Source organism: Plutella xylostella, chromosome Z (genome assembly GCF_932276165.1).
Source record: "Plutella xylostella chromosome Z, ilPluXylo3.1, whole genome shotgun sequence".
Lineage (NCBI taxonomy): Eukaryota > Metazoa > Arthropoda > Insecta > Lepidoptera > Plutellidae > Plutella > Plutella xylostella.
The window spans coordinates 11,389,898-11,415,561 of record NC_064012.1 but is presented as its reverse complement, the minus strand read 5'-3'; the positions used below and the strand labels follow the sequence as shown (position 1 = coordinate 11,415,561).

General features: G+C 36.0%; 1 protein-coding gene across 4 annotated transcripts; it reads left to right on the top strand.

The window, feature by feature from the left end:
• The first annotated feature begins 531 nt into the window (after window positions 1-531).
• LOC105381600 (vesicle-associated membrane protein-associated protein A) lies at window positions 532-24,927 on the top strand. Of its 4 annotated transcripts, none has more exons than XM_011551366.3 (8): window positions 532-689; window positions 5,224-5,388; window positions 6,241-6,344; window positions 7,164-7,244; window positions 7,673-7,750; window positions 15,530-15,586; window positions 19,222-19,329; window positions 24,025-24,927. In XM_011551366.3, exons 1-8 carry the CDS (start codon window positions 638-640, stop codon window positions 24,181-24,183), a joined length of 804 nt encoding a protein of 267 aa, XP_011549668.2. In that variant the 5' UTR covers window positions 532-637; the 3' UTR covers window positions 24,184-24,927. The 4 variants fall into 4 exon arrangements, with proteins under 4 accessions (XP_011549668.2, XP_011549666.2, XP_011549670.2 ...); XM_011551364.3 differs by having other exon boundaries at window positions 7,164-7,259; XM_011551368.3 differs by lacking the exon at window positions 15,530-15,586.
• Window positions 24,928-25,664: the final 737 nt, after the last annotated feature.

Below are 25,664 nucleotides of genomic sequence, written 5' to 3'. Positions count from 1 at the left end.
CTGGAAGAGATTACTTTTAGTAATAAGGCCGCCGATTGTACCATTTTTCTTTTCTATGTTTGTGAAACTGTTTCTGTTTGTGTGTAATAAAGTGTATTTTATCTTTATCTTTTTATATTCTTTCGATTATTTAACTAAATCGAGACATTTTGATTCGATTATTGGTAAACATCGAAGTGATGTGCTAATCGATATTATAATGTTGAGTTTTTTTTACTGGCAATTTTTAAAGAAGTTATTCATTTCCAAGCAAAATTTAAAAATATAACTTGCTGCTAATCTACTCTAATCTTTGTAGGTTTTATTATTTATCTGTACTAAAACTTAACTTCTTTTTGTTTGAATTTTAATTAAAAATATACCTATGTCGAATAAATTTAATTCCATCTAGTCAATCACTTATGAATAAAAAAGATATTGTCGAGAATGTGCTCTTAAAGAAAAGAGCTACCCGAAAAATATTTTTACACGACTAATGACTACGATCGCGGTTCACGGAGTGAGGTACATCACTAGTCATTCTCTATTGCCTTTTAATTTTTATCTTTCGTTCTGGCCGACATCGCGATCGCGAAACCGTCAATTTTCGATCTGCAAATTTTTGCCAACGAAATAGAGGAGATATAATTATAGCAAAATGCCTAACCAAGTGTTATTTATAGAGCCACAAAATGAGCTAAAATTCAAAGGTAAGTGTTTCCACTGTTTTACACACTGACATGATTTGCCGCATTGAAACATCAGGCAGCATACATAGGTCGCCTAGCTTTATAGTTTCTGACAAATGGGAGTTTCTATTTCCAGACTTTGGTGTTCTGTTTGGGTGGGGTTCTCCGAACTTGTCTCGTTGCTACATTTAATGCCTAATATTTTCAATTTATTCGTTACAATATTTTACCTGCATGTCCGTTTACCCACATTTGACATGACTCGTGAATTGTAGTCATCTTGTCCTTTGCTCTTGCACTGTAGCTCGTAGCGAAGTTAGTGCCATGCTCTTCATTTATTTTGATGTTCATAAGCAAGAAACTGATGGCTGTTTATCACAATTCAGTATTGCAAAGGTGTCTCTATCCCATTAGCTGCCAACTCAATAGTGTATCGTCATTAAATACCTACATGGTTTTGGTTCAGGTACCCATTTTATAGTAAATAAACATAAGTTACATGCAAACCAAGTTACCCAAGAAACATCTAAGAAGAATGCAGACACCAAATTTAATGACACATAAATTTCATTTTGAAATGACTACTTTATAACAGAATATTGAAATATTTATTTTATTTATTTATTTATTTATTAACTACTTATATTATCTTACAGGATAAACCTAACACAATAATAAAGAAAAATAACAAACACAACAAAAAACTTTCTTAAAAAGACACACACAACTAAAAATAAAAAAACAATAAACTAATCAACACATAACATATGAAACATAACCTTTGCGAACTCACCCAAAGAACATATGAGAATGTCAGTCCTCTCAGATGCCTTGTTGATTAGCCTAATATAATCATGATCTTACAATTTGAGATTCAGTTTATGTATATTTTTTTACTTGTGTACTATAAATTCACCTTGGCCGTCCCGGTGAATCATTCAAAGGCAATTTTTGTGTCTAATTTCATTTGGAAGGTAGATGTGAATGGTGGTAGTTATTTATTTTATCACAATGGGAATTACAGATCAGTTAATTTGAACAATAAAGAAATATAATTTGTAAATTATGAAAGTGCCATTTGCCATAATATTCCACAAGGAGACCACAATTATGGTTCTACCCTGTCAATTAGACCAGACGTTTACCCTATAAATTATTGAATATGGTAATAAAACTATGCCTGAAACTTCCCTAGTAAGCATAAAATATAACCTGTAAACCTACCTGTTGGAGATCAAACGGCTGTTACACTAAACATGCATGGTTTAGGTTATGTTTTGGTGCGGGTGAAGTCTTTCAGCTAGGCACATAAGAGTATCCAAGATATAATCCTTCCTAGCTTACAGACATCCCCACACCATCCTATATCACCCACTCAGAGTATAGGATCAGTATAAAGCTGGTTATCCACTATGTTTGCAAACCCCTTGCGCTCCACTCTCCTCTCCTACTACTGCTTCATATAGTGGATGTCTGTGGAGCAAGAGGTTTGCCAACATGGTGGATACCCAGCTTAATACAGAGGAGAAAAATATACATAACAAAAAGTATAACAAATCATTGATTATGATCAATTGATATAAAAACTTGTAATAAAACACACCCACTAGTTATAAAACAATTGATTTTAATCAAAGAAGCAGCATGTGTCGCAAATAAAACGACAATGTAACAGAAAATTAAGACCAAACTACATATGTACACTAATATTACAATAAACTTGGTTTAGCCATTTGGCATTTAAGTTAATACCGCAAACTACACAGTGGCATTTAAGTTGATACCGCAAACTTAAAAATAACAACCCTCTTTTTTTGGGGGTTAAAGAATAAACTCTTGATAAAAATAAGAAGCAAACTTGAAAACCTTGGAAATAATGATGTTGCACGCAGCCTTCTATTACTTGTGAACTTTGTGTGTGGGTTTGAGTTACATAGGTTTAGTGAAACCAAAAATTATTAACAATGAATTTCATGATGCAACACAAATACATTGAAGTATAATTTGAATTTTAAACCAAGCTTGAGTATTTTGGCATAGTATTTAAAGGTATTAGGGGAACAAAGATTACCTAAGTAACATACTTTAGGAGCTATGGAAGCCAATCATATACCTCTCACAATATTATTTTAAACTTTTGTTTCTGCAATTTATGCCTTACATATTTCTTTGTGCATTCAACTCTATTCTATTCCATAATTCCAGAATACAACCATGTTATACGTTATTTTATTGTAAGTTCATTTACGAAAAAATATCACACACATGATATTTATAGTTAAAAGTGAAGGCACGTTACATTGTGAATATTGTGATCGGTTAAGCAACACTCAAACCACAGTGTATCATATTTATCGTAATACTTATGTGCAAGTTATGTATAGTATAGTGGCCGCTATATTGTTTACAAATTCTTACCGCGGGCAAAGATACACATCTCTCAGGCTCAAAAGCATTGCTGGTAATGTCATGGCTGGATGGATTATAAGATAATCTCGGTACTTGTGAATATATATATATAATACTTTTAATTTACGTCAACAAAAAAATACCTGCCGGGATTCGAAAGTAAGCTGCCTGTATCGTAGCCTTTATAATTATGTTGTTGATTTGAAGTTACTGCATCATATTCACTTGCTAGATGGTGTAGGATGTAAAATATCTTAGAAAATAAGCGTAGGTACATTGTAAGCCATTGTGTTTCCGATCGGCTCCATTTATCAACTCCAGTGCTCATTGCTGTGATGGATGTAAATATCAAAGCGTATCGCGATAATATCATATCCGCTAGTATGTGACGACCGGATGACGCAGTGGTTAGAGTAACTCTGATTGTTCTGCTGAAGGTTCCGAGTTCGGATCCCAGGCGGACCTTTTGAAATTCTCTTTCATGCCGCATGAGTAATGCTTGAGAATAGCCGTACAGGAGATGCTGTATTCATGCCAACTCATCGTTATCAAAACGACAATGATTCCTTTACATCGATGACTGATAAATGGCCAGAGAAACCAGTTTACTAGCAGCAACAGCAACGTATTGCGAATTCAATATCGCCGAGATGTCATGAATACGGCACCCGAAGGCCAGGAGAGCCACCTCCTATCCGTACACTGTACATGTACGGATGTTTATTGCAATGTCAATGTGAAGATGATTGCGCAGTAGAGATTCATTTAATATAATGTAGGTATTACGTTACACGTGTCTACGACCGGATGGTACGATGGTTAGCAGAGCCTTTGCCAAGGGGCCAGGGTTCGAATCCTGGTCGAGGTAAATGTTAGTTTAAAAACCAAGTATCGTTTTTTTCCGGGGTTTTATTGTTCATGTTGTGCGATATCTCCAACCCGCCTGCCGACCGTGGACATTATAGCTTAATCCATAGACTAGAGTTTCCGAGGACGCCAATGAAAATTACTGGACTGTGTCTGTAAGGTGTGTGTTTGTGTTATTGTGTATCTGTTTTGTAGTCGGAGTGGGTTGTGGAGCGCCCCCCAAGCCGGAAGGATCTCGGATTCCGCTCGCAAATATTTCCGTCCTTGACACAGGCTGGATTGGTACTTGGAATAGTTTCCAGGAATCGATTTTGTATGCAGAAACAGTTTTTCTCTTTTTGCACGTTAGTCTTGTGCGTTAATACATGGTGATTCAAAAGTGAAGTCATTTTGTCCAAACATTGACGCACACTGCAGAGCTAAGTCGATAATGCGCGATGCGTGTATGTATTTATAATTTATCTACCCCGTTTAAAGTTTTTCAATAGGTCACTAATGGATTAAGTACATAAATAATTATGTAAAAATGTAAGGTGTTAAATCCAGCGGCTAGCATGCGCTAATCTAAGATCTACTTATCGATTACACTAGCCGGATAATATTTCATACATTGTAAATATGATTTAACCTAAACCTCATATTGTTGATGCAGGCAATAAACGCGGGACTTATATTACACGTTTTGTAGGTAGTTACGTTTAGTTTTAGTTTATGCAAATCTACTTACGTAGTGAATGAGTAGCGGTTTCTCTATCAATGTTCATTTATCTGATGTTTCAATGCATAACTCCCTTTTTAGGAATAATCCCTAAAGCCCGCTCAAAACTTTCTACGAGAGGTTTTGTGTCGGATCTCGACAAAACTGTTCACTATTAAAACTACTGTCGAGTCCTACTGAGTAGGCCCTCTACACTCTCCTGTTCGCTAAGTCTCGTGTAGTTTTTTTCGAGATTCTGGAGCGCGCTTAATACCTAGTTTCACCATAGTCTGTTAGATCATTAACACTCCTGTTACATTGTAATGTCATCAATGATACGTCATCTCCATATTACATTTTTGATAGGTGTGTCACCAACTAATCCCTGGTTATGATCTAACAGAGTATGGTGAAACTCGGGCTAAGTGTCTTATCCATAACCTCACGCCTGTAACACAGCCACAGGAAGAGATGTGGTGCTGCATCCTCCACCAAGTGCCTCTTTATAAGCTGCAACTATCATATCTGCTAAGATACTGTGGCCACTGACGTAACAGTATCCGGTGTAATTGTTTCTTCCAGTGGACTTCACGGGTCACTTTGAGCAGGGCAACACGACGTACATGCGGCTCACCAACCCGACGGCCGATACGGTGCTCTTCAAGATCAAGACCACGGCACCCAAGAAGTACTGCGTGCGACCCAACTCGGGCATGCTCGATCCACATTCCAAAGTCGACATAGCAAGTGAGTACGCCACACTCACGGGCAATGAAAAAGTTTCCGTGACAATAGCACGGAAAATACTAGGTTCATGACGCAGTCTGCAATATTAAACTACCTACATTTAATAGCTCTTCAGTATCATCATCACGACCCACCATACCCACTGCACGGCACGGGTCTCATCCCAATGTAGGAAGGGTTTTACTTTTTTAATTTACATAAGCACCTAAATATTTTGATCAAGTTCTAAATTTAATGTGTCATTTGGTGTTGACATTTTGTAAGTGGGACTTTTTCATTGCTTGTGAGTTTATTTTGGCTATAGGATAGTGCGGGTGACATCTACTAGCTAGGTACGATGTAGCTTGATTGGATAGAATTATGTTCGATAGGAACCAGACGTCGCTATAATATTTATTTTACTAGTATGACCTCATTTTACGCCACCACCTCGATACAACCACCCGATTCCTACGAACACGCCACAACCATTCATACTTAATGCATTTCCACGAATCAAAATTATCGTGGGAAATACCATATAATTGTCGCGGGATAGGTTACACTATCTTTGCCGTTGTAAAAGAAATGACAAATGTATCTTGACGGCACCGTAGCTAAGGCGGTTGTGAAGCAGCTTCCGAAGCTTGGGGCCGCGGGTTCGAATCACGCCCAAGGCAAACATTTGTGTGATGAGCATTTGTGCTTGCCTTGTGTCTGGTTGTCGTTTATCTATTTAATATGTATGTATCGATGTATTTGTGTCATCAGCTGTCCGATACCCGTATCACAGGTTATGCCTAGTTTGGTGTCGTTAGGCCGTTTGTGAGATGTCCCGACATAGGTATTTATTTATTATCTTTGTCCTTTCAGTCACACCGCAAGTCGTGTTTGTGGACAGCAATGAGAAGTACAAACACAAGTTTATGGTGCAGAGCGTCATCGCACCCGAAGGCAAAACCAACATAGACCAAGTAGTGAGTACTCACACCTCGTTATTAACAATGACTCACCGGTTCCTGCACTGATGTAACCTCTTTGTAGTCACCCTGATTATAGTGTGCAACCTCCAAGGTACCTATCAGTTATCATTATCATGCAACTGGCAAAATGGTTCGGACCGTCTAGCCTGAGGAATTAAATCAGCTATTGATCCTTAGATTTACAACGTTACAAAGGTCACCGCAATCGGACGGCGATATCTTGAAAGAATGTTTTGTATTGTACGTCTATTGTGACAGAAATATCTCTTTCATTGTTCAATATCAATAGTCAATACACATGTGGAAAACTTTACCTACTCTTCCAAGGATGCCAACGCTACACATTATAGTATAAAAATAAACTAAATTTTCTTTGAGTTTCTGATTCTTTGTATATAAACATCAATAGTCTTTCACTGCTGGACATACGCCACTCACAAAGAGCGCCGCATCACTACTCTGTTATAAGCCTTTATCATCTTATACTCCTCAAGCACCTTCAATACTTTAAGGTTGTTTGTCCAGTGGGCTTATGTTTTCTTATTCGTGGTCTCCCTTAGCTCCAATCGTCCAAAAATTTGTTACGCAAAAAGTGGTTACCCTACTTTTCGGCACCATACCTACGCCCTTCAAAACCTTTTGTGTTCATTCTTTGTGTGTGTGCTTACTCAATGGCCTCCAGAGGGGCTCCAGACCTCCGAAACTTTCTTAGCAAAATAGAGTGACCCCCTGATTGCCTACGTTTAGGAACCATATTCGCGTCTACAAAACCTTTTGTGTTCACTCTTTGAGCAATTTCCGATGTGTTTCCAGTGGAAGGAGATCAGCCCCGACCAGCTGATGGACTACAAGCTGAAGTGCGTGTTCGAGACGCCCGGCAGCACCAACACCCATGTGAGTAACACCACGGTATGTATACCTCGTCAACACTCCTGCCCTCGCTGCACGGGACCATTGTCGACGGAGATAACTGTATCGCGATTTGTAATAAATATGTAATTGTGATTCGTCGAACGCGAATTAAACGAGTTTATCGATGTCGGTGAAGAGTTGAAGACCCGTGCCGCGGGGAAATATTTTCTTATGCCTTTATTTATTATCTACACTGCTGGACATAGGCCTATCAGGCACAACAGTCGGCGGTCTTGGACATCCGACCATTATTTTCCTTTTTTATCGCATACTAGTTTTCGCCCTAGAAGTTCCAGGATTAAACGTACCTATGTGTATTTTGTCAGCTTCTTACATAAAAAATTACATCAAAATTGGTCCAGCCGTGGTCCCGTGATATATTAGTGTGATTAAAATTAATTTATATACAGGATGCGGGAGATGCGGCGCAGAACGATGCCACCAAGAAGCGGGTCGCCGCCGAGACCGACGCGAAGCCCGCTATTAAGGTAATATAACACCCCTCTTTTTGCGTCGGTGGTTAAAAAAACAGTATCTCCCTCACCAACCCTGCCAAGCATGTTTATGTGTTACCTTGTGTAAGGTGGTAAATGGAACCCTGAATCTACTATACTGTTATTTTGGACTCATAATCTGAGGAATAAAATTGTTGCCGTCACTGTCTAAAACAAACATTCAGACACGACAGCAACAGAATTATTCTCCCCAGATAACTATCCGAATATTGAAAAATGAGTCCTAAAGGTACTATTCCGTGCAACGTGACAGTCGTGAGACTTACGACTGTCGCTATGCACGGAATAGTACCTTTATAGTATCTTGACAACCACAATTAATTAATTGGCACAGTATGGTGGAATAAAGCTTAATCGGATGCTAACTTGGTGTATCTGCTATACATTGTAGCCCCTCTGTTGTGGCAATGTGCTTGTTTTTATATTTCTTCTTTCCTCCCGCGCCAGTGTTCTTGTATACATTTGATATTTATTTTATTTGATTAGATCCCCTGCTTGATGCTCTTCGTAGCTCATCAAACTCATCGATGTGAGGATTTTATTGCAAAAAGTTCGCCGAATCAAGGTTTTGCAAAAATACCTACGCATATAATAGTTTATTATTCTGTTTTATTTTCACGTATCGAAAAGTACGTAATGGCAAAACTCGTCGTTCAATAACGTACCTACTTACTTCATTCTCAATAGGAAGGAACTCTCAAAGAAAAAAACAGTTGATAAAATCACGCTCCACTGCGAAGTATAGCTAGTTCTAGTTATTAGTGAGTCTTTTAGTAAACTGAGGGTAGCCCGTTACTAAGCGCAACATTTTTTGTAGTAAAAAACATGTGAAACGTGTCAAAACCACGCGATACGCTAGGGCCGTCAAAGCTTTGCTCAAACTCCGGGGTCAAGGTTCCACCGTCGATTTTTATATTCCTAAAACTGCAACAACAACAAAAAGTACTTATAAAAATACTATATTTTTTTATAGCTTAGAACTTAAAAGGCACTTAGGTTGCACAAAACTTTTACATAATTAAATCTATTGCTGTTTTGCTCTGACACTATACTGTCAAAGGGAAGCAATATACTTTTTATAATCCTCCACAAGATTCGCCAAATGTATTAAATGATACACGTATAATACTTTAATAAATAATAGAAGTATGTATCGTGACGATGCATCGTCACACGTGCTTTTATTTGTTACGATAATTGTACCCGTTGAGTAAGGAACTATACCATTTTCCAGAGCTTATGATGTGTGGGACGTTTTGAGTTTGACAGTTCTAGAGATGTCCGAGAGTGAAATCCTATCGACTTGAACCTATCGATTTGTATATACTCCATAGATTAATATAAATATGAAATTATTCGTATACAGGCATGGGAGAACAAAGATATAGGTGCTGAAACATAAAGTGTTTTTACATTTTTTTTTTATATATATTTTTTAAATCTTTTTCCCTCATTTAGAACACTTTGATCACTGAAAATTAGGTTTGTTTAGTAACTGCAAAGCGGGTCAGATTTGGCCATTCTCTTTTATAAAAGTGTCAGTATCTCGAAAACTATCGAATTTTTACTAAGGTCATATTACGCGATATCCTGCCACTCCTGAGCACGCGCACGTGAGGACGCGCGCAATCAAAGCCAAGTATGATGTTAGAATGACGTTTATTGGTAGGGGAAAGTGTTGCCACACTACACCTTCCCCTTTCCGAAAAAAAAAATGTTGCTTACATACATTTTTATAAAGATATGATTAATACGTAATAAAGTCTATACTTATTTTTTTAAGTGTGAATAACGTCAAGATAGTTTTAGTTATATTTATAGTGTACAAATTAATACAATATTATTACCAAAATAACTATGATTTCATACATATCGATAACACCGTGGTAATTTAAAATATTTTATAGTAGGTATACCATTATATAGAGCCAAAACAACAATAAACTATAATTTTGCTAAAAGTTTACATAATATATAATGAATTTAAGTATGCAATATAGCCAACAAGTATAATATAATTTTCTGAGGATGAATATTTTATTTTGAATACAATTTTAGTTATTTATATGTAATGTATACCAAGTTTAATTTAAATTTCGTTCTTTCGCCAAGGTAACTAATATCTATTACTTATACAGAATTACTTAAAGTTGGTTAAGTACTATTAAACAACAAAAAAAAAACATTATGAATTGTATAATATTCAGAAAACTCAAAATTTATAATAATAAAGATAGAGAAATTCGGTTTTTGTAGCACTGAAGACACAAAACAATTTTACCTATACTTGACAATCTTGACATCACAAGTTTTTTCTTTTTGATATATTGATTACTTTAATATATTTTATCTATAGATATACTGTACTTAGGCACTATAGGATGAATAAGTTTGTACTACTTTCATAGTCAAATATTTATATGCTACTTTATCTTTTAACAACTCAAATTAGGTAATACACAGTATCTATGTTCGTATGACATTTGAAACCAATCAATGAAAAATATTTAAAATTATGTGTGTTATTACTGTTATTATTATTAGATATTCATCATGTTGAATGAAGAAAGTCATAATCAGAAGCAAGCACAGCTTAAAACATCATCTAATTAAGAATATATAAAATATACGAATGATTATACATTTGTAACTTAGAACTACTTATAACGTAATGTTGACGCATTGTTGACGACTCGCTTGTTGATAATTGATTACCCAAACATAAATGTATTGATTATTTAAAAAAAAAAACTTTTATTTTTATTACTTCTGTATAGCTGTATAGGTATAATAAGTAAATCCATTTATAGAAAATATAAAAAAAACTTTTATTTTTATTACTTCTGTATAGCTGTATAGGTATAATAAGTAAATCCATTTATAGGTACCCTTAAAACATTTTAAGTATATATACTCCAAACATATTTTTAGATTTAATATTAAAATTTCAATAAGTATATTATATTAATTATTTCAAGTTATTTAGTTTCAATATTATTAAAACTCAGTACATACGTACTCTACAAGAAACTCATTTAACACAAGTTGTGTCCAACTAAAATTCAAAATTATCTAATGATTATAGAAGGATTTGTCCTTGATTGTACTTGTAAACATATTTAAATGTAAATTATTAGTTTATATGATTTATTTACTACATTATGATTAAAACTTTATCTTATCTTCTTTTTTATATATTAAACTGACGTAAATTATTAATTCAAATCATTATAATGTTTCTTCCTATACATATTTCCTTTTTTAAATACTTCTTTTGACATTTACTATATTTTATTTATTTTGCGTATATTTATAATCATTAACATTCTTTTATTTTCAAAGTTACCTTTATTCATTTATTTATACTTTATTTCATTTATTTTGCGTGTATATTTCATCATTCATATTCTTTTATTTTCAAAGTCATCTTTTTATTTTATTATTTATACTTTTATTTCATTTCACACACATACATTTACGAAAGGTACATATAATTATTTCCACTCTTTGGTGGGCCAGCGCTGGGCTTCATTATTTATTTATATATTTATCTGTAGGGTACGCAAAACAACGAGAGTCGACTCTATAATAATTATAATATAAAAAAACACATGTTCCATAAATATTACAAGGGCACATTTAAACTAGCTCTACTCTTAGGCAATTCCAAAATTCTTCACGGAGGGTTCTCGACCGCACTATGATCAGAAATAAGGACGTGACACCTTGTTGTACCCTACCATATGTACCTTCGATGACTTTGCTATTTACTTTTTATTTATATAAGTCCTCTGACCATACGTAATCGCTAATTATCTTGGTAATTGCGCTCTGTATGTCCCTTACTCGTATTACCTTCTTTATTAATACTCATGTCCTTTAGAATCCTTCGGCCAATAAAATATTGTTAACGCCTGGGTGATCAGTCCAATTGTTTATCAACGTCTTAGAGACCAAAGTATCCTCAACCATACATTTCTCACGTGCACTATGAGCTACTGAACCTTCATACATTACCTAATATTCTTTATTATTGCTTACTCATAATCATTTTCACCATAATTCATACATCTTCCTTCAATTAACAATACTTTTCAATCCCTAGACTCAAAAGAGTTCTAAACAATCTTTATACTTGTACATCGATACCTATACCCTTCGCTTATCTACATACGACGACGACAAGACGATTCGTACCTAATCATCATTTCTTGGAACGACAAAAAGATCTTTAATACTACATCTAGCCGTGTCTTTGCTCGCAAAATAAACTTTATACTCTACATTTTACTTATCTTTCTTCTATTACGATTTTGTTTTCTTTTTAAACCATTATGTTTACGTATCTAATAGTATTAATGTATTTTTATTCTTTACATTCCAACTTTATAATTTTTATTTATGGGTAGGTACCTATACTATACCAGTTATATATTTTTCAAAATCATATTTCCTAATTTAATTCTGGTACTTAGTTATAATGTTTTTATTAGTTTACTCAATTTATTTATTATTTACTTGTCTATATTCTGTAGTGACGTACGTGTCTTTTCGAGATACTGTACATTTCGAATAATTTGTATTGAAAGTTATGTTAATACTGGAACTTCATTATACTGTTGAGATATATTTTAATATTCGATTTATCAATATGGTTCGGGCATTACATAATTTTAATTTAGTGAAAAAAATTACAGGTGGTCAGGTTTCTCTGAATCTAACTGTACTTAAGTAGGTGTATTTTTATCATCAGTTATAATTTTTATATATTGTATTCAATTATCTCACGCGTTGAATTTTTGACTACTGCATGTTTCTGTTTTGTTATTCTGATATTATAATGAATGATATTACATCCAAAAATGATAACTTTAAGTATTTTAGACCTGTTAAAACTATAGCTTAAATGTTGCATCGAGACATGACATGGTTTCCCAATATGCATGATCATCAGATTCCTCACTGCATGCGCGGCGGATCGAAATACGATATCTGTTGAGCGTGTGACCATTTTAGTAGATGAACTGAGAAGTAAGTATGTTTTTGTTATATGGATTCAAAGAATAATGCTATGCATCGCTCCAAATATGTAATTAGACTTTGATACGATATTTTTATACTTAATAAGAAAATGGGGAAAAATACTATCGGGTTGCTATTGCAAGACTATGACAAACTCTTTATTACTGCACAAGGTAAAATCTAATACAAGAAAAATTGTTATGACGGGCTTTAAAAAAAATCTAATTACTGATAAAATACATATAGTTTTTGATTAAGTATGGTTAAACGTACTCATACATACGTAGGTATGAAATAAGTATTTACGCGGGATTAACTTTATTACTAGAATTAAAATATTAAGATTTGTATTTATTGAATTGCATATTTACGTACTATTAATTTTATTTGACCAATATCTGGCTCATAGAGGATTTTTATTTTTCTATTTCACTTTTTATTTGATTAAGTATTTATAATTGTAAATTAAGTGTAATAAAATATTTTATTTATTATTTCTTATCTTCGTATATATAATATTATGTGATTTAATAAATGAATAGCGGTTTAATTTTTAAATGCAAATAATCAATTTAAATATAGGTAAAAAAATGGCTAGTCAAGGAATGTTTTATAGTACCAAAGAATATTTTGAATTTAAGTGATTAAGTAAGTAAATAGGAAATTGTGCAATGCATTGAATTTGTAATTTGGATTATTTTATATTTTAAACAAAAATGTTTATCTACTTAAGTATATAATTTAATTTATTGTAATTTGATTAGGTTAGCAGTTTAATTTTGAAATTTGAATAGTACTTTGACGAAATTTAGACATTTTAAATTAAAAAATATTTTCGAACAAATTATAAAAAATAAGGTAAAAATTTTCTATTATTATATATTTTATTATTTGGTAATTTTATGAGTTCCATTATTTATGGGTATCAATATGTTTATCTTTTAGAAATCAATATTTTTTTTTTAATATTCAAACCAAAGACTTTTTTTTTCGAAAAAATGAAATTTTTCATGTAGGTAGGTACTCTAAGCCTGTAAAATAAAATATCCTGAAATGAAATATAATATTATGTAGGTAATATAACAATTGACAATAAGTATCGACACGTACGATAAGTATTTGATTTTCTTATAATTTTTACTAGATTTACTTGATGAAATTACCTAGTCGTCAACAAGCGTCAATAACTAATTACATATATCTTTTCCCAAAGAAAATAAACATGCAACAATTTATAACTGAATTACTAATATTAATACTTTAGAACTGAATTACTATTTAAGCATTCGAATACTATTTATTCTTACTGAAATATTTATGTATTCATCTTCTACATAAAATTACAAAAATACTTTACTTATATTTTGACAACAATAACTTTACGAATTTAACGAATTTAACTGAAAAAATGTAAATCAACTCAAAAAAAAGAATTTAAATAATTTGCAAACCTGAATTTCTAAGTAATGTTCCGAAAGAATATAAATTTCTCATCTGGGTGGCGCGGCGGTAGAACATGCGGGGATCCAACTGTGGGCGCGTCCAGCTCCTCGCGTCCCTCTGGGCAGCATCAGGCAGCAGCATCCTCCTCCAGCCTCGCAGCTGTAGCTCGGAGGACGTCCTCTGCTACCCGACTCGCACACTCCCAGCGCCTTCTCCTCAGCAGCCAATTTGTCTCCCGGCGCCATCCATGTTTTTGTAGAATTTTATTGTATTTTGTCCACTTGATTGTCATGTTTATTTTCTTCAAGTTTCTTATATTTAATTCATTATTATTATTTATTGGAATTTTAATCCTATAGATTATATGAATCGTCCATTTTCATTTTATTTTTACTAACATTATCACTCACACTACTTTTTATGTAGGTAAAAGTCTTTTGTTTTTAATTTATTTTATTATTCGGTCCGCCGGCACTGCCACGGAGGCAGGCCGGCTGGCAAGGTCGCCATGTGAGGACGCGCGCAATCAAAGCCAAGTATGATGTTAGAATGACGTTTATTGGTAGGGGAAAGTGTTGCCACACTACATGGCCTATCAGCCATTTAAGGCATAACGTTGACTTTTCGGAAAACCTGTATAGTACAATGTTGTAAAAATTCTAATATTGTATAAATTTTAATCGATTTCAGAATGTCGACTTTGATGTGTCGCATCTCTAGTACGTTCCATTTTACCAAAGTGCGTACTCTAGAAATACATATTATCTTTGGTCATTGTCAATAAAATAACAGATTTTGCAATAGTATACATGCGTTAAAAGGAAAATTTTAAAGTGTCACCCATGTCTTTGCCCCTGGAAAATGGTATAACAGTTCATCATTTAGTTTATTTTACATCAAATGTAAGTTTTATGTTAGTGTCTCAGATGCGATACCGTAGGAATGATGTAATCCAATTTGAGGGATAAAGTTTATAATTTTCCCGGTATTTGCCATGCTTATTTAATTTTTACAACTTTGACCTACTGACTGGCTATTCAAACGTCAATAATTTTCCAGTAGGCTTCGATTGCGATGTTTGAAGGACCAGAGAGTCGAATCTATGAATTCATCTTTGCCCCATACATACTCACGCTAAAGTTGTAACCAAAAAGAACATTACACGTAAGCATTAATAAATCCCGCGCATTTCTGAGTAAGATTCGGCTAGCTTTTTGCTGTAGTTCCCGGCGATTAGTGGTCGCATTGAGAACCTCCAGCACTGGTGTGTTACCGATTCTATTGCAGGAGCCCGTCGAAGCATTAGTGTCCACCACGTCGAAACCAGATGGACCTCAGAACACGGTACCGCCACTTGTATAGTAAAATATTGTAATGGCATGCCCTGCCTCGTGGGAAATGCTTACCTTTGCCAGTGACGTCATTATTCGTAGTTTTTTTACACATTCATCGAACGGGTAATTAGTAATTAGGTACTATTCTTAGATTGATTTGTTTATAGGTTTGTCCTATAGGTACTGTTAAGAGTATGTAGTGTATTCTTTATTGGTTGTTTTAAGAGAATATGTGGATAGAAATTTACTATATTCTATTATATTATATTCTCTGTGTGGGTGAATGTGCCTGCACCTGGCTGTCTCAAGTGGAACCTATGTAACTGTATATCCCCAAGGTCTAAACTGCCTTCCTAAGATTGGACCATTTCCCACCACGCTGGTCCACTGCGGGTTTGTGGGTTCACATATCTAGATATGCTAAATCTACATATGCAGGTTTCCTCACGATGTTTTCCTCCACTGTAAGCATTGTACTTAAATTTAAAGAACTCATTGGTACATGTCAGCGCCGAGATTCGAACCCGCATCTCTTGCGTGAAATCTTAAAAACCAATGAAATACTTACTAGCGAAAATGATAAATTTCGTAATTAAACCGTATTTTACCTGTAGTTTATTTGTTTAACAATGTTTTGATTAAAGAGACACAGAAAGATTGTTTGCCTTTTATGCCAAGTAAGAATGAATGCAGTATAGGCGAGCATCACTCCTGAACCTTGAAGGCTATTGAAATATAATAGCCCATAAAGTTATTATTCTTGACGAAGATATCAAGACTCTTTACTTTCTCTGATAAATAACTACTTTTCTAGGTGGCTCCTCGTTTCGTTACAATAATATATTATAATTAAGGTTATACATAGTGTACAAATGTACTTACTACTGATTTATACCGGAAATGTGTAAACCGAATATTAGTCTGTTGGTAACTGGTAACTGCACACGATGCGTTGCGGCGCCGGAGCGGTGTCGCTGCGTCGTTTTACGTAGAAATATCTGTGGCATGCACACGATGCGCTCCAAGATGCGCTTGCAGCCACCAAGACGAGGCGGGGAGGGGTGAATGCGTTGCGACGTAGCAGCGGCACCGCTCAGTTGTTTTGCGTCACAAGGGAGGACACACGCTGGCTCATGCGGCATACCATCGTTGCGGCGCCGCACCGCTCGTGTGCTCACTGACACGGCGAAATCACTGCGGTGCTGCGCCGCGCTGCTTGTGCTTTTGCACTCTCTGACAGATAACAATTTGTTCTTTGACAGACAGGGACAAAACAGTTCAATAGTTAAAACGCCCACTAACTTTTTTATGAATAAGGGGGTTAGTCTATACTGCAGATATATGTAGATATCATAATAACCATTTTCCTCTTAGCTTGTCAATGACAGACAGATACTAAAGGCGCGATCAGACGGTTCATTCGAGTGAATATTCACTCGAGTGAATGGTTCATTTTTGTTTTCACTTTTGTTTCATTTTGAGTTCACACGTATAATTACGAATGAAAGATGCTCTGATCCCGCCTAAGGGGCGTCTAGGGTTTTTCATCGAGGTGAAATATCCAGTCAGAACAACATCACGACCCATCACGTCCCCACTGCTGCGGAATGGGTCACCTTCCAATGAAGGAAGGGTTTAGGCCTAGTCCACCACGCTGGCCTAGTGCTGGTTGGTGGACCAGTCAAAACAACGTTAGTCATTAATTGATACGTAAATGTTTCGGAATACCTACTGTTTTATCTATTAGCTGGCTTTTTACGCAGTTGGGCTCTTTATACACTCGCGAGCAACCAAATCGACTCAAGCCTTCACGGCGCACATATACATTGATTTTCCTAAAACGATAAATGGTAAATATAAAAGTGATATGTCATTCGAAAGCTGAAGAATTAGGCTTTCAATTAAGATCAATACCATAAAAAAAAACTAAGCGCAGATTTAATGACGCATTTTAATTGCCCGTCAGTGTTAATTACCTCATTAGGAATCCACGCCTTGCGCTACCTGATCCCGCTATAAAACCTTTCCACATCCGGTGTACCTTATCAGTCGCTTGTTGCAAGTTGACCGGTACACATCTCGTTGCATTGTATTCCTTGTTTTCGCAAACCCATGGATACCACACCAGAAGAAGCTGCTCAAGTTGTTGCCTTGCTGCAACAAGGGTTAAGTCAGCGAGCAGTCGCTGCCCAGCTCCACTTGAGCCAGTCTGCTGTATCCCGAGTATACAGACGGTTCCAAGAGACTGGTGCCTTCAATCGAAGACCAAGAACGGGCCGCCACCGCTGCACTTCAGAGAGAGACGACCGCTTCATTGTCTCAACCTCGCTGCGCAATCGACACCTTACGGGCGTTGATGTGCAGCAAGAACTGAGACGTGTACGACAAGTGGCTGTCAGCGAGTGGACAGTGAGAAGACGCTTGAAGGAAGCCAACTTGACACCAAAAAGACCTGCATCAGGCCCCAAATTGACTGCAGGCCACCGACAAGCGCGTCTTCAGTTTGCTCGAGAGCATCTCGATTGGAGCATTGCGCAATGGCGGTCGGTCCTGTTTACTGATGAGTGCAGAGTGTGTCTGCATGGCAGTGACAGGAGAGGCCGGGTCTACCGGCGTCCGGGGGAACGATTTGCCCAATGTTGTTTCGCTGAAACAGTAGCATATGGCGGCGGTTCCTGCATGATGTGGGCTGGTATTTCTCTAGAGGGAAAAACCGCACTTGTTTTCGTGCCTGGAGGCGGCCGAGGAGGCGGGTTAACAGCTGATCGGTACATCACCGACATTCTACTCGGTCATGTTGTGCCCTATGCAGAATTTGTCGGTGAAGACTTCGTGCTAATGCACGACAATGCCCGCTGCCACACGGCACGAGTCAGTCGGCAGTTTCTGAGAGAGAAGGAATTGCGCACGATGGACTGGCCTGCGCTCAGTCCTGACCTGAATCCCATCGAACACTTATGGGACGAGCTCAAAAGAAGAGTTCGGGCCAGGAATCCAGTCCCTGCAAGCGTGGACGAGCTGAAGACAGCTTTATTAGAGGAGTGGGACGGCATTCCTCAGGAAACTGTCAAAAAGTTGATAAGGTCTATGAGAAACAGGCTGCAGGCTGTAATTAGGGCAAGAGGGGGCAATACAAAGTATTGATTTAAATAAATAAATTTTTATCTTAACATTTTTTGTTTAATTTGTATAATACGATACCCATACCCTTTTTTCCTAAATTCCCGTTTTTCCTACAATTGCGTTCAGACATCATTTATTTCAAAAATGATGAATGGATTTCAATAATAATGATATCAAATTAAAGCTGACATCTTAAGCTTTTAAATGACATATCATTTTTATTATTTCTATTCATAATTTTACTTGTATTAATGTATGTTTGCGCCGTCAAGGCTTGAGTCGATTTGGTTGCTCGCGAGTGTAGTTGCGAATTATTTGATTTACTTACTTAGATTGAGAACACTACAGGCTATGACACAGCTAGATAACATTCTCTCACCTTATATCTTATTCTGCGCCACAACCCACACTGCGACTTAAAAATTTAATATTTTATACGCTACAATGTAAAATAGCTGGTGGGTGATGTATGTTCTTGTGTGTATGCATTTAATAATAATTATTTCTCTATATACATTACAGATGGCCTATAAAATAGACCCTGCCAGTGCTGAAAAGGCTGCAGACGAGATCGTGCAAGCTTTTAAGCAAGAAGAAAGCAAATTAATTCACGAAAATCTTGAACTCAAAGTAAGTAATTTTCCGTATAACATGCGCTACCTTAACCCTTAATAAAGCGGTGTGAATATGTGTCACAAATTGATCCAAATGACTTGATATTTTCCATTTTTGGGCTCCTTTTCATTCCTGTGATTATTAACTTCGCTCCCTGCCTATGCGATTAACTTATTTTTATGTGTTGTTTGATTGCTGCTTTGCGTTATGTTTATGGAGCCTACCTATGTGTAACGATTCTGAAGCCACCAAATTGAATTTAACTGTTTAAAAGTAAAATATTTTAAATTTAATTTGCTTGATAACTTAAATCTCATTTTGCATATTACAAATTTCAGTTTTGACAGAGTCATACTTATTGTCACCTCTATGAAAAAAAAAACTTCTTGAATCAATATCACTTTATCCATGTCTGATAAAGTGATATTGATAACATTATAATAATAAAATCAATGAGTAAACATCCTTCCATCCTTCAAGAGCCTTTCCGTGAAAACTTACTCATAATAAACTAAACTAAATAGTCGCCTCTCAAAGACTTTACAAATGTCTCAAATTTTGATTTACCGTTATTTTAAATTACAACCTACACAAGTAAAATAATGACCACAAGACTAGTGAAATTGAACAGATCATCAAGCTCACAAATGATTGTGGAAAAATGCATACTGTATCAAATCAGACGCCACATGGTTCCAAGTAAATTAGATCGATCCAACTAGATTATTGTTGTAGTTGTAAACAGCAAAATCGATGAAATGTATATATATCCCGTATTGCTTTGTGTTTTGCTTAAATGTTCTGTCTGAGATGGCATACTAAAATTACAAAACCCCAAGTTACGATCTTGCGAATGTATATTTGTGTCCTCGGAGCTGCGCGAAATTTTTCCTACCTGTGGATAGTAGATATCATTTCATCATCATCACTGGAATCTCATGTCATCCGCTACCCATTTGCACCCGGCTTTAAAGATGTGCGACAAACTTATCTGTTCCGGTGACAGTTAACTAAATTGGTCCAAATCTCTCTATTTACTAATAAATTATATATTGATATAGATTAGATGGGTTTATTAAAACCGCAAGAGCGCATTACACGAAAACTTAAAATCTTAAAGAATGAAGAAATAATAGACATTTACGTGAGTTCTCAGATAAGTTTGTGGCACTTTACAGTCGACCGAACGGTGGTCTATGTGATAGGGTTCCGATAGACACTATCGGAAGTCGGCTTCGATTTCCGAGTACTTATTCATCGATAAAACTGATTTCTGGTGGCGGGATGCGTAATATAATATTATGAAATGTATTGCTTTTTTGGTCTATAACTTTTTGAAATAATACTCAATGTTAATGAAGTAATATAATTAAGTTGCAATGCCAATACGACCGCAAACCGCAATCACAGCTGATCATTATACAGGATGTTGCACAAAGGGTATACTAAGCCGAAACCTACGTGTGCAGCATGTTATATTTAAGCCCGAAAAATAAATCAGAATGGCTCAGTATACCCTTTTTGCCTGTATACATGGTAATCAAAACAGTCTACATGGTATGCATTTTTTTTAATATAGTTTTTTACTGGCGAAGTTTGCTTTACAGTCACCTGCATAAATAGCTATACACTTTTGTACATTGTCAATCTGAAACCGGAACAATATGAATTCATTGAAAATTTTACTGTTTGTCAAGGCAAAGGCACACGATCCGTTGCGGCGCCGCACCGCAAAGATTTCACCGTGTCAGTGGGCACACGAGCGGTACGGCGCCGAAACGTTGTTATGTCATAGCGGCGCCGTAGCAGCGTGGGACATTCTCTTAATGTGTGTACTTCCTTGTGACGCAAAACTACTGAGCGGTGCCGCTGCTACGTCGCAACGCATTCACCCCTCCCCGCCTCGTCTTGGTGGTTGCAAGTCCGGAGCGCATCGTGTGCATGCCACAGATATTTCTATGTAAAACGACGCAGCGACACCGCTCCGGCGCCGCACCGACGCCGTAACACTCTCAGTTTGACAAGGTGCAGAAGTGTACAGCTACTTAGATTACGCATATCAAGATCCATAGCCGACAATGTTTGTCCTCTACGGATCTCACTTGTAAATGTGGCTCAATTGAGAGAGTCGAATCTTTAAGTACCTAGGCGTAATCATCGACGAAAGATTAACCTTTAAAGAGCATATGATCTCAATGTCCAAACGAGTTAGGAAGCTTTTGTATGTTTTCAAAAATCTTCGCGACATAGATGATGGAAAAATTATCAAAATGGTATATTATTCACTTTGTCAGTCCATAATAAACTACTGCATTTTGGCTTGGGGTTGTGCAGCGGCCTCCACACTCATCATTTTAGAGAGAGCACAAAGAGGAGTCTTAAAGGTCGCTCTTAAGAAACCAATTAGATTCCCAACTACTACACTTTATGAAGAAGCCCAAGTTCTTAGTGTAAGAAAACTTTTCTACATGAGGGTGGCTGTTTCAGTTCACAAGAAAACTATAAATTCTGATAACTATCATGAAATGCTTAGAAAGAGAGTCTTCAAATTACCTATACCGTCAGTAAAGTCTTCCTTTGCTCAACGTTTTCGACTTTATACATTCCCATTCATTTATAATAAACTGGTCTATTTGTTTAACTTCAAACACTGCTCCACCTTTGAAACCAAATTAATTATCACCAATCATCTCATAAGCTGGACCTATGATGAATCAGAAAGTCTATTACAACAGTTAAAATAGCGCACATTTCAGCACACCTCCTGGCACTTACCGCATACACACTTTCTGGTACTCCTTGTAAAGTAATCTAAACACACAAACACACCATAACTCACAAACACACACACACACACACACACAAACACAAACACACTTTTTTATTTTAATTTCTAGCATATATCAAATTTATCAAAGATTGCACTGTATAAGTTTTATGTTCTTGTAAAGCCGTATTTAAATGGGTTAATTATTATCTCTATCCTCCACGGGACAGGCATTGCCTAGTGTGGGGGTCAGTACATTCACCATATCTTGTATATTTTTAAAGGAAATAAACATTTTTACTTTTTTTACTTTACTTATGCAGCTGACCGTACATTCCGATCATACCGTACATGTTATGAAATTCGAAGCGGCATCTCTGTTGTGAGATACAGACGAGTTACACCTGCTATGCTACCCCTACCTATCTACCTACCTACGTACCTACCATAGAATAACAGTGCTAGTCTCGTTATTCTATGGTACCTACCTACCTACCTACCTACGTACCTACCTTCCTACCTACCTACCTACCCCTCTTCTGTAGACTGCATACAAACCGCAAATGCGACAACTACCTACCAACGCCTTGGTCATAACTGTTGCGATATCGTGTAGACAGCCTGCGATCTAATTCATGTGAAATTAAAATGTCTAATATGTATCACAATATATATATATATATATACAAAAAAAAATGACGAGTAGAAGTATAACCGCCGTGTCCATTTTCCTTCTCACTCGACACAGATCAGAACCTAACACGCTTAAAGCTAACTTAACCATGTCTCATACGTGTTATTTGATGACAATAATCTTTTAAAACCTAAAAAAAAATTACTAATCACCGGCATTACCGGCAATGCATATTAAATCATACATTATACGGTCGTATCCCCCGACCGTCAGAAGACGATATTATGTATATAGAGTGGTTAAGTGCATTTTCTTCATGCAATTTTAGTATATTTATGTGTTTTGTGCTGAAAGAGATATTGATTTATCAGTAAAATTTAATTCGATAATTCATAATATTAAAATTAACTTCGAAAATGTTATAGCAGTTTTCAAGTCCTGGTGTAATGATGGATGAAAAGAAGGTTTGAATAACACAAGGTTTATATTAGAAGAAGAAAAAATACTTTTCAAACACATGTTTACATTAAAATCTCAGTTCAAAGGTATTTACAGCACTAATTATTTCACAATAATATAACAATTAGGTACAAACTTGGTATTTTGGGTGTGGCTTTATTTACAAAGTGAACGTCATGTGACGTATATTTTATAATTAAATTCACATTTGAAAACAAAACCAAGAACGATGTGTAATTGCAGCTCTATATATTTCCACAGAACTGACGGACCTTTGACTGATCGGTGACAGCCGCCGACCGCCCAATTTTTTTGTCGATTATGTACACATGATATTGACTCCTATTTCTTTCGGACAAGGTGCAAAATGCAAGTGCATTGTTTAAGGCTCTTACGATTCAATGATTCGGGTGTTTCCGGGAATACGACAGTTTGCAAAGATCTGCATACGCATCATTAATTTGGGAATACTGTACATTCATGTCTTATACAAATTTCGGCCCGCCCGGTTCTCATAGAAATGAGTGCATTTGTGGAATCTAGTCATATAATAATATGTGTGTGGTCTGCTGTGGCTAATTTATTGATTGAGCCTATGCGGTTTATCTTTTTGGTTATATCACAATCTTCTGTTAAATATAGCATAATATTGGCGAATGCATATATCTGCCACAGCGCTGGAGTAGTAATTATAGTGACCGTAGCGAATATATGTTTGTTGAATATAATAATAATAAAATAATAATAATAAAAGTCTATTTTCAATAAAATGACCAACAACAGCAACAACGTTGCATACCAACATAATCTAGACAAAATAAAGGTTGAATGAGTATATTTGTCCCTTCAGGAGGAGGTGCTGCGCCTACGGCTGGTGGCGGGAGGCGGCGCGGCGCGGCGACACTCGTACGGGCCCGAGAAGACGGCGCAGGCCTCCCTCATGCCGTGGCTCGCCATGTCCATCGGCATGGCGTTCATCGGCATCCTCATCGGCAAGTTCCTCATGTGAACGCGCGACCGCTCGCCGCTCGCATCCCACACACTCCTCACTCGACCCAGCTTCACAGTTTTCTACTAGCTCCGAACTTTACTTCGCACACTGGTTTGTGAACGCTCCCCTTCCAACTGTTACCCCCCACAGTCGTCCTGGCGACCCCTCTATGCGACTACTGACTTCACCTCGGCACCTGTGCAATGTGCAGGCTGTATGTGAACTCTTATGTTAGACAAACGAAACTATTAACATTGTATGTAGTGTCTCGGTATACTCGTGTTTTACATTTTGTAATAAATGTTTAGTGTAAACTTAACTTTCTCGCTTAAACATTTTGCATTCCTGCTATAGAGTCCCTGTGTATGTACAGATCACATTATTTAATCAAGTTAAATTGTATAAAGTTTTTGTGGACTTCCTCCCCGTCATGGTTAGATGTTTTTGAGTGTTAAATAATACTTATGAAAATGGGTTTGCTTTAACTGATTTATGCTTCGATTAAGTAGAAAAATCTGGTTTACACAGAACTATTATTATAATTATATTTACGGATTGGCTTGATCTTATTTTTAGTAGAAATCTTGTTAAATATGTATTGAATTTGAAAATTTGTGTGGACGATCTTAATGTAGCTGTGTATCAATGTGTCTTTGAATCTTTGTGCTCTTTATGTCAAAATATCTGGTATTTCACTCCAACGACATTGGCATTGTAATATTTTTATTGTAAGCGTAAATTCATATTGCTTCAATAAATATATACTATGAGATATTTGCCATGGGACGGTGGTTGAGGCATCTAGACTGTATATCTCCTGACAACAGCTTTACAATGTCCGTCATGTTGAGGATTGTGCGCGAGAGAAACCGAGTACCTGGCTAGTATAGAGTATTATCTACACGTTAAAATGAAGTCCTTTCAGATAGTCAGGCATAATGAGCAGCAATTTGTATATTCAGCAAGTTATTTGCGGGAGAAAGTCACAACACTAGTTGTTGACGGAATTTTTCTATAAGATCTTATTATACTTATTATAAATATAATATTGAAAGAGGATGTTATACTTATTAAAAACTTGTTAATAAATGTAGAGTTCAAATAGAGGGCAATATAACAATAACAAAATATTCTAAAATATTTAAGCTTTTACAGTAAGCAAACAGTTTATGTGTTTTATGTTCACAGTAATTATTTTTGTTGTGTACAAATTTTGTGTGTTTGTATTGTAAGACAGTATTTAAATAACATAATCCCCAAAACTTCCTACCAACAAGCCGACTCAGACATGATACTTCATTTTTCTTAACATTATTTTTGTTCACCTTCACATTTCTAACAACGATTTGACTAGGTACTTGTAACCTGGAGAAACAGTCAATCACTTGTAGACAAGATCTAGGGTTTTGATAATGAACTGCTAAGATTTTACATTGTCATTTGAATAGTTGCAGCCACATTTCATTTATATTTTAATCTTTAATCAATAAACATAAACC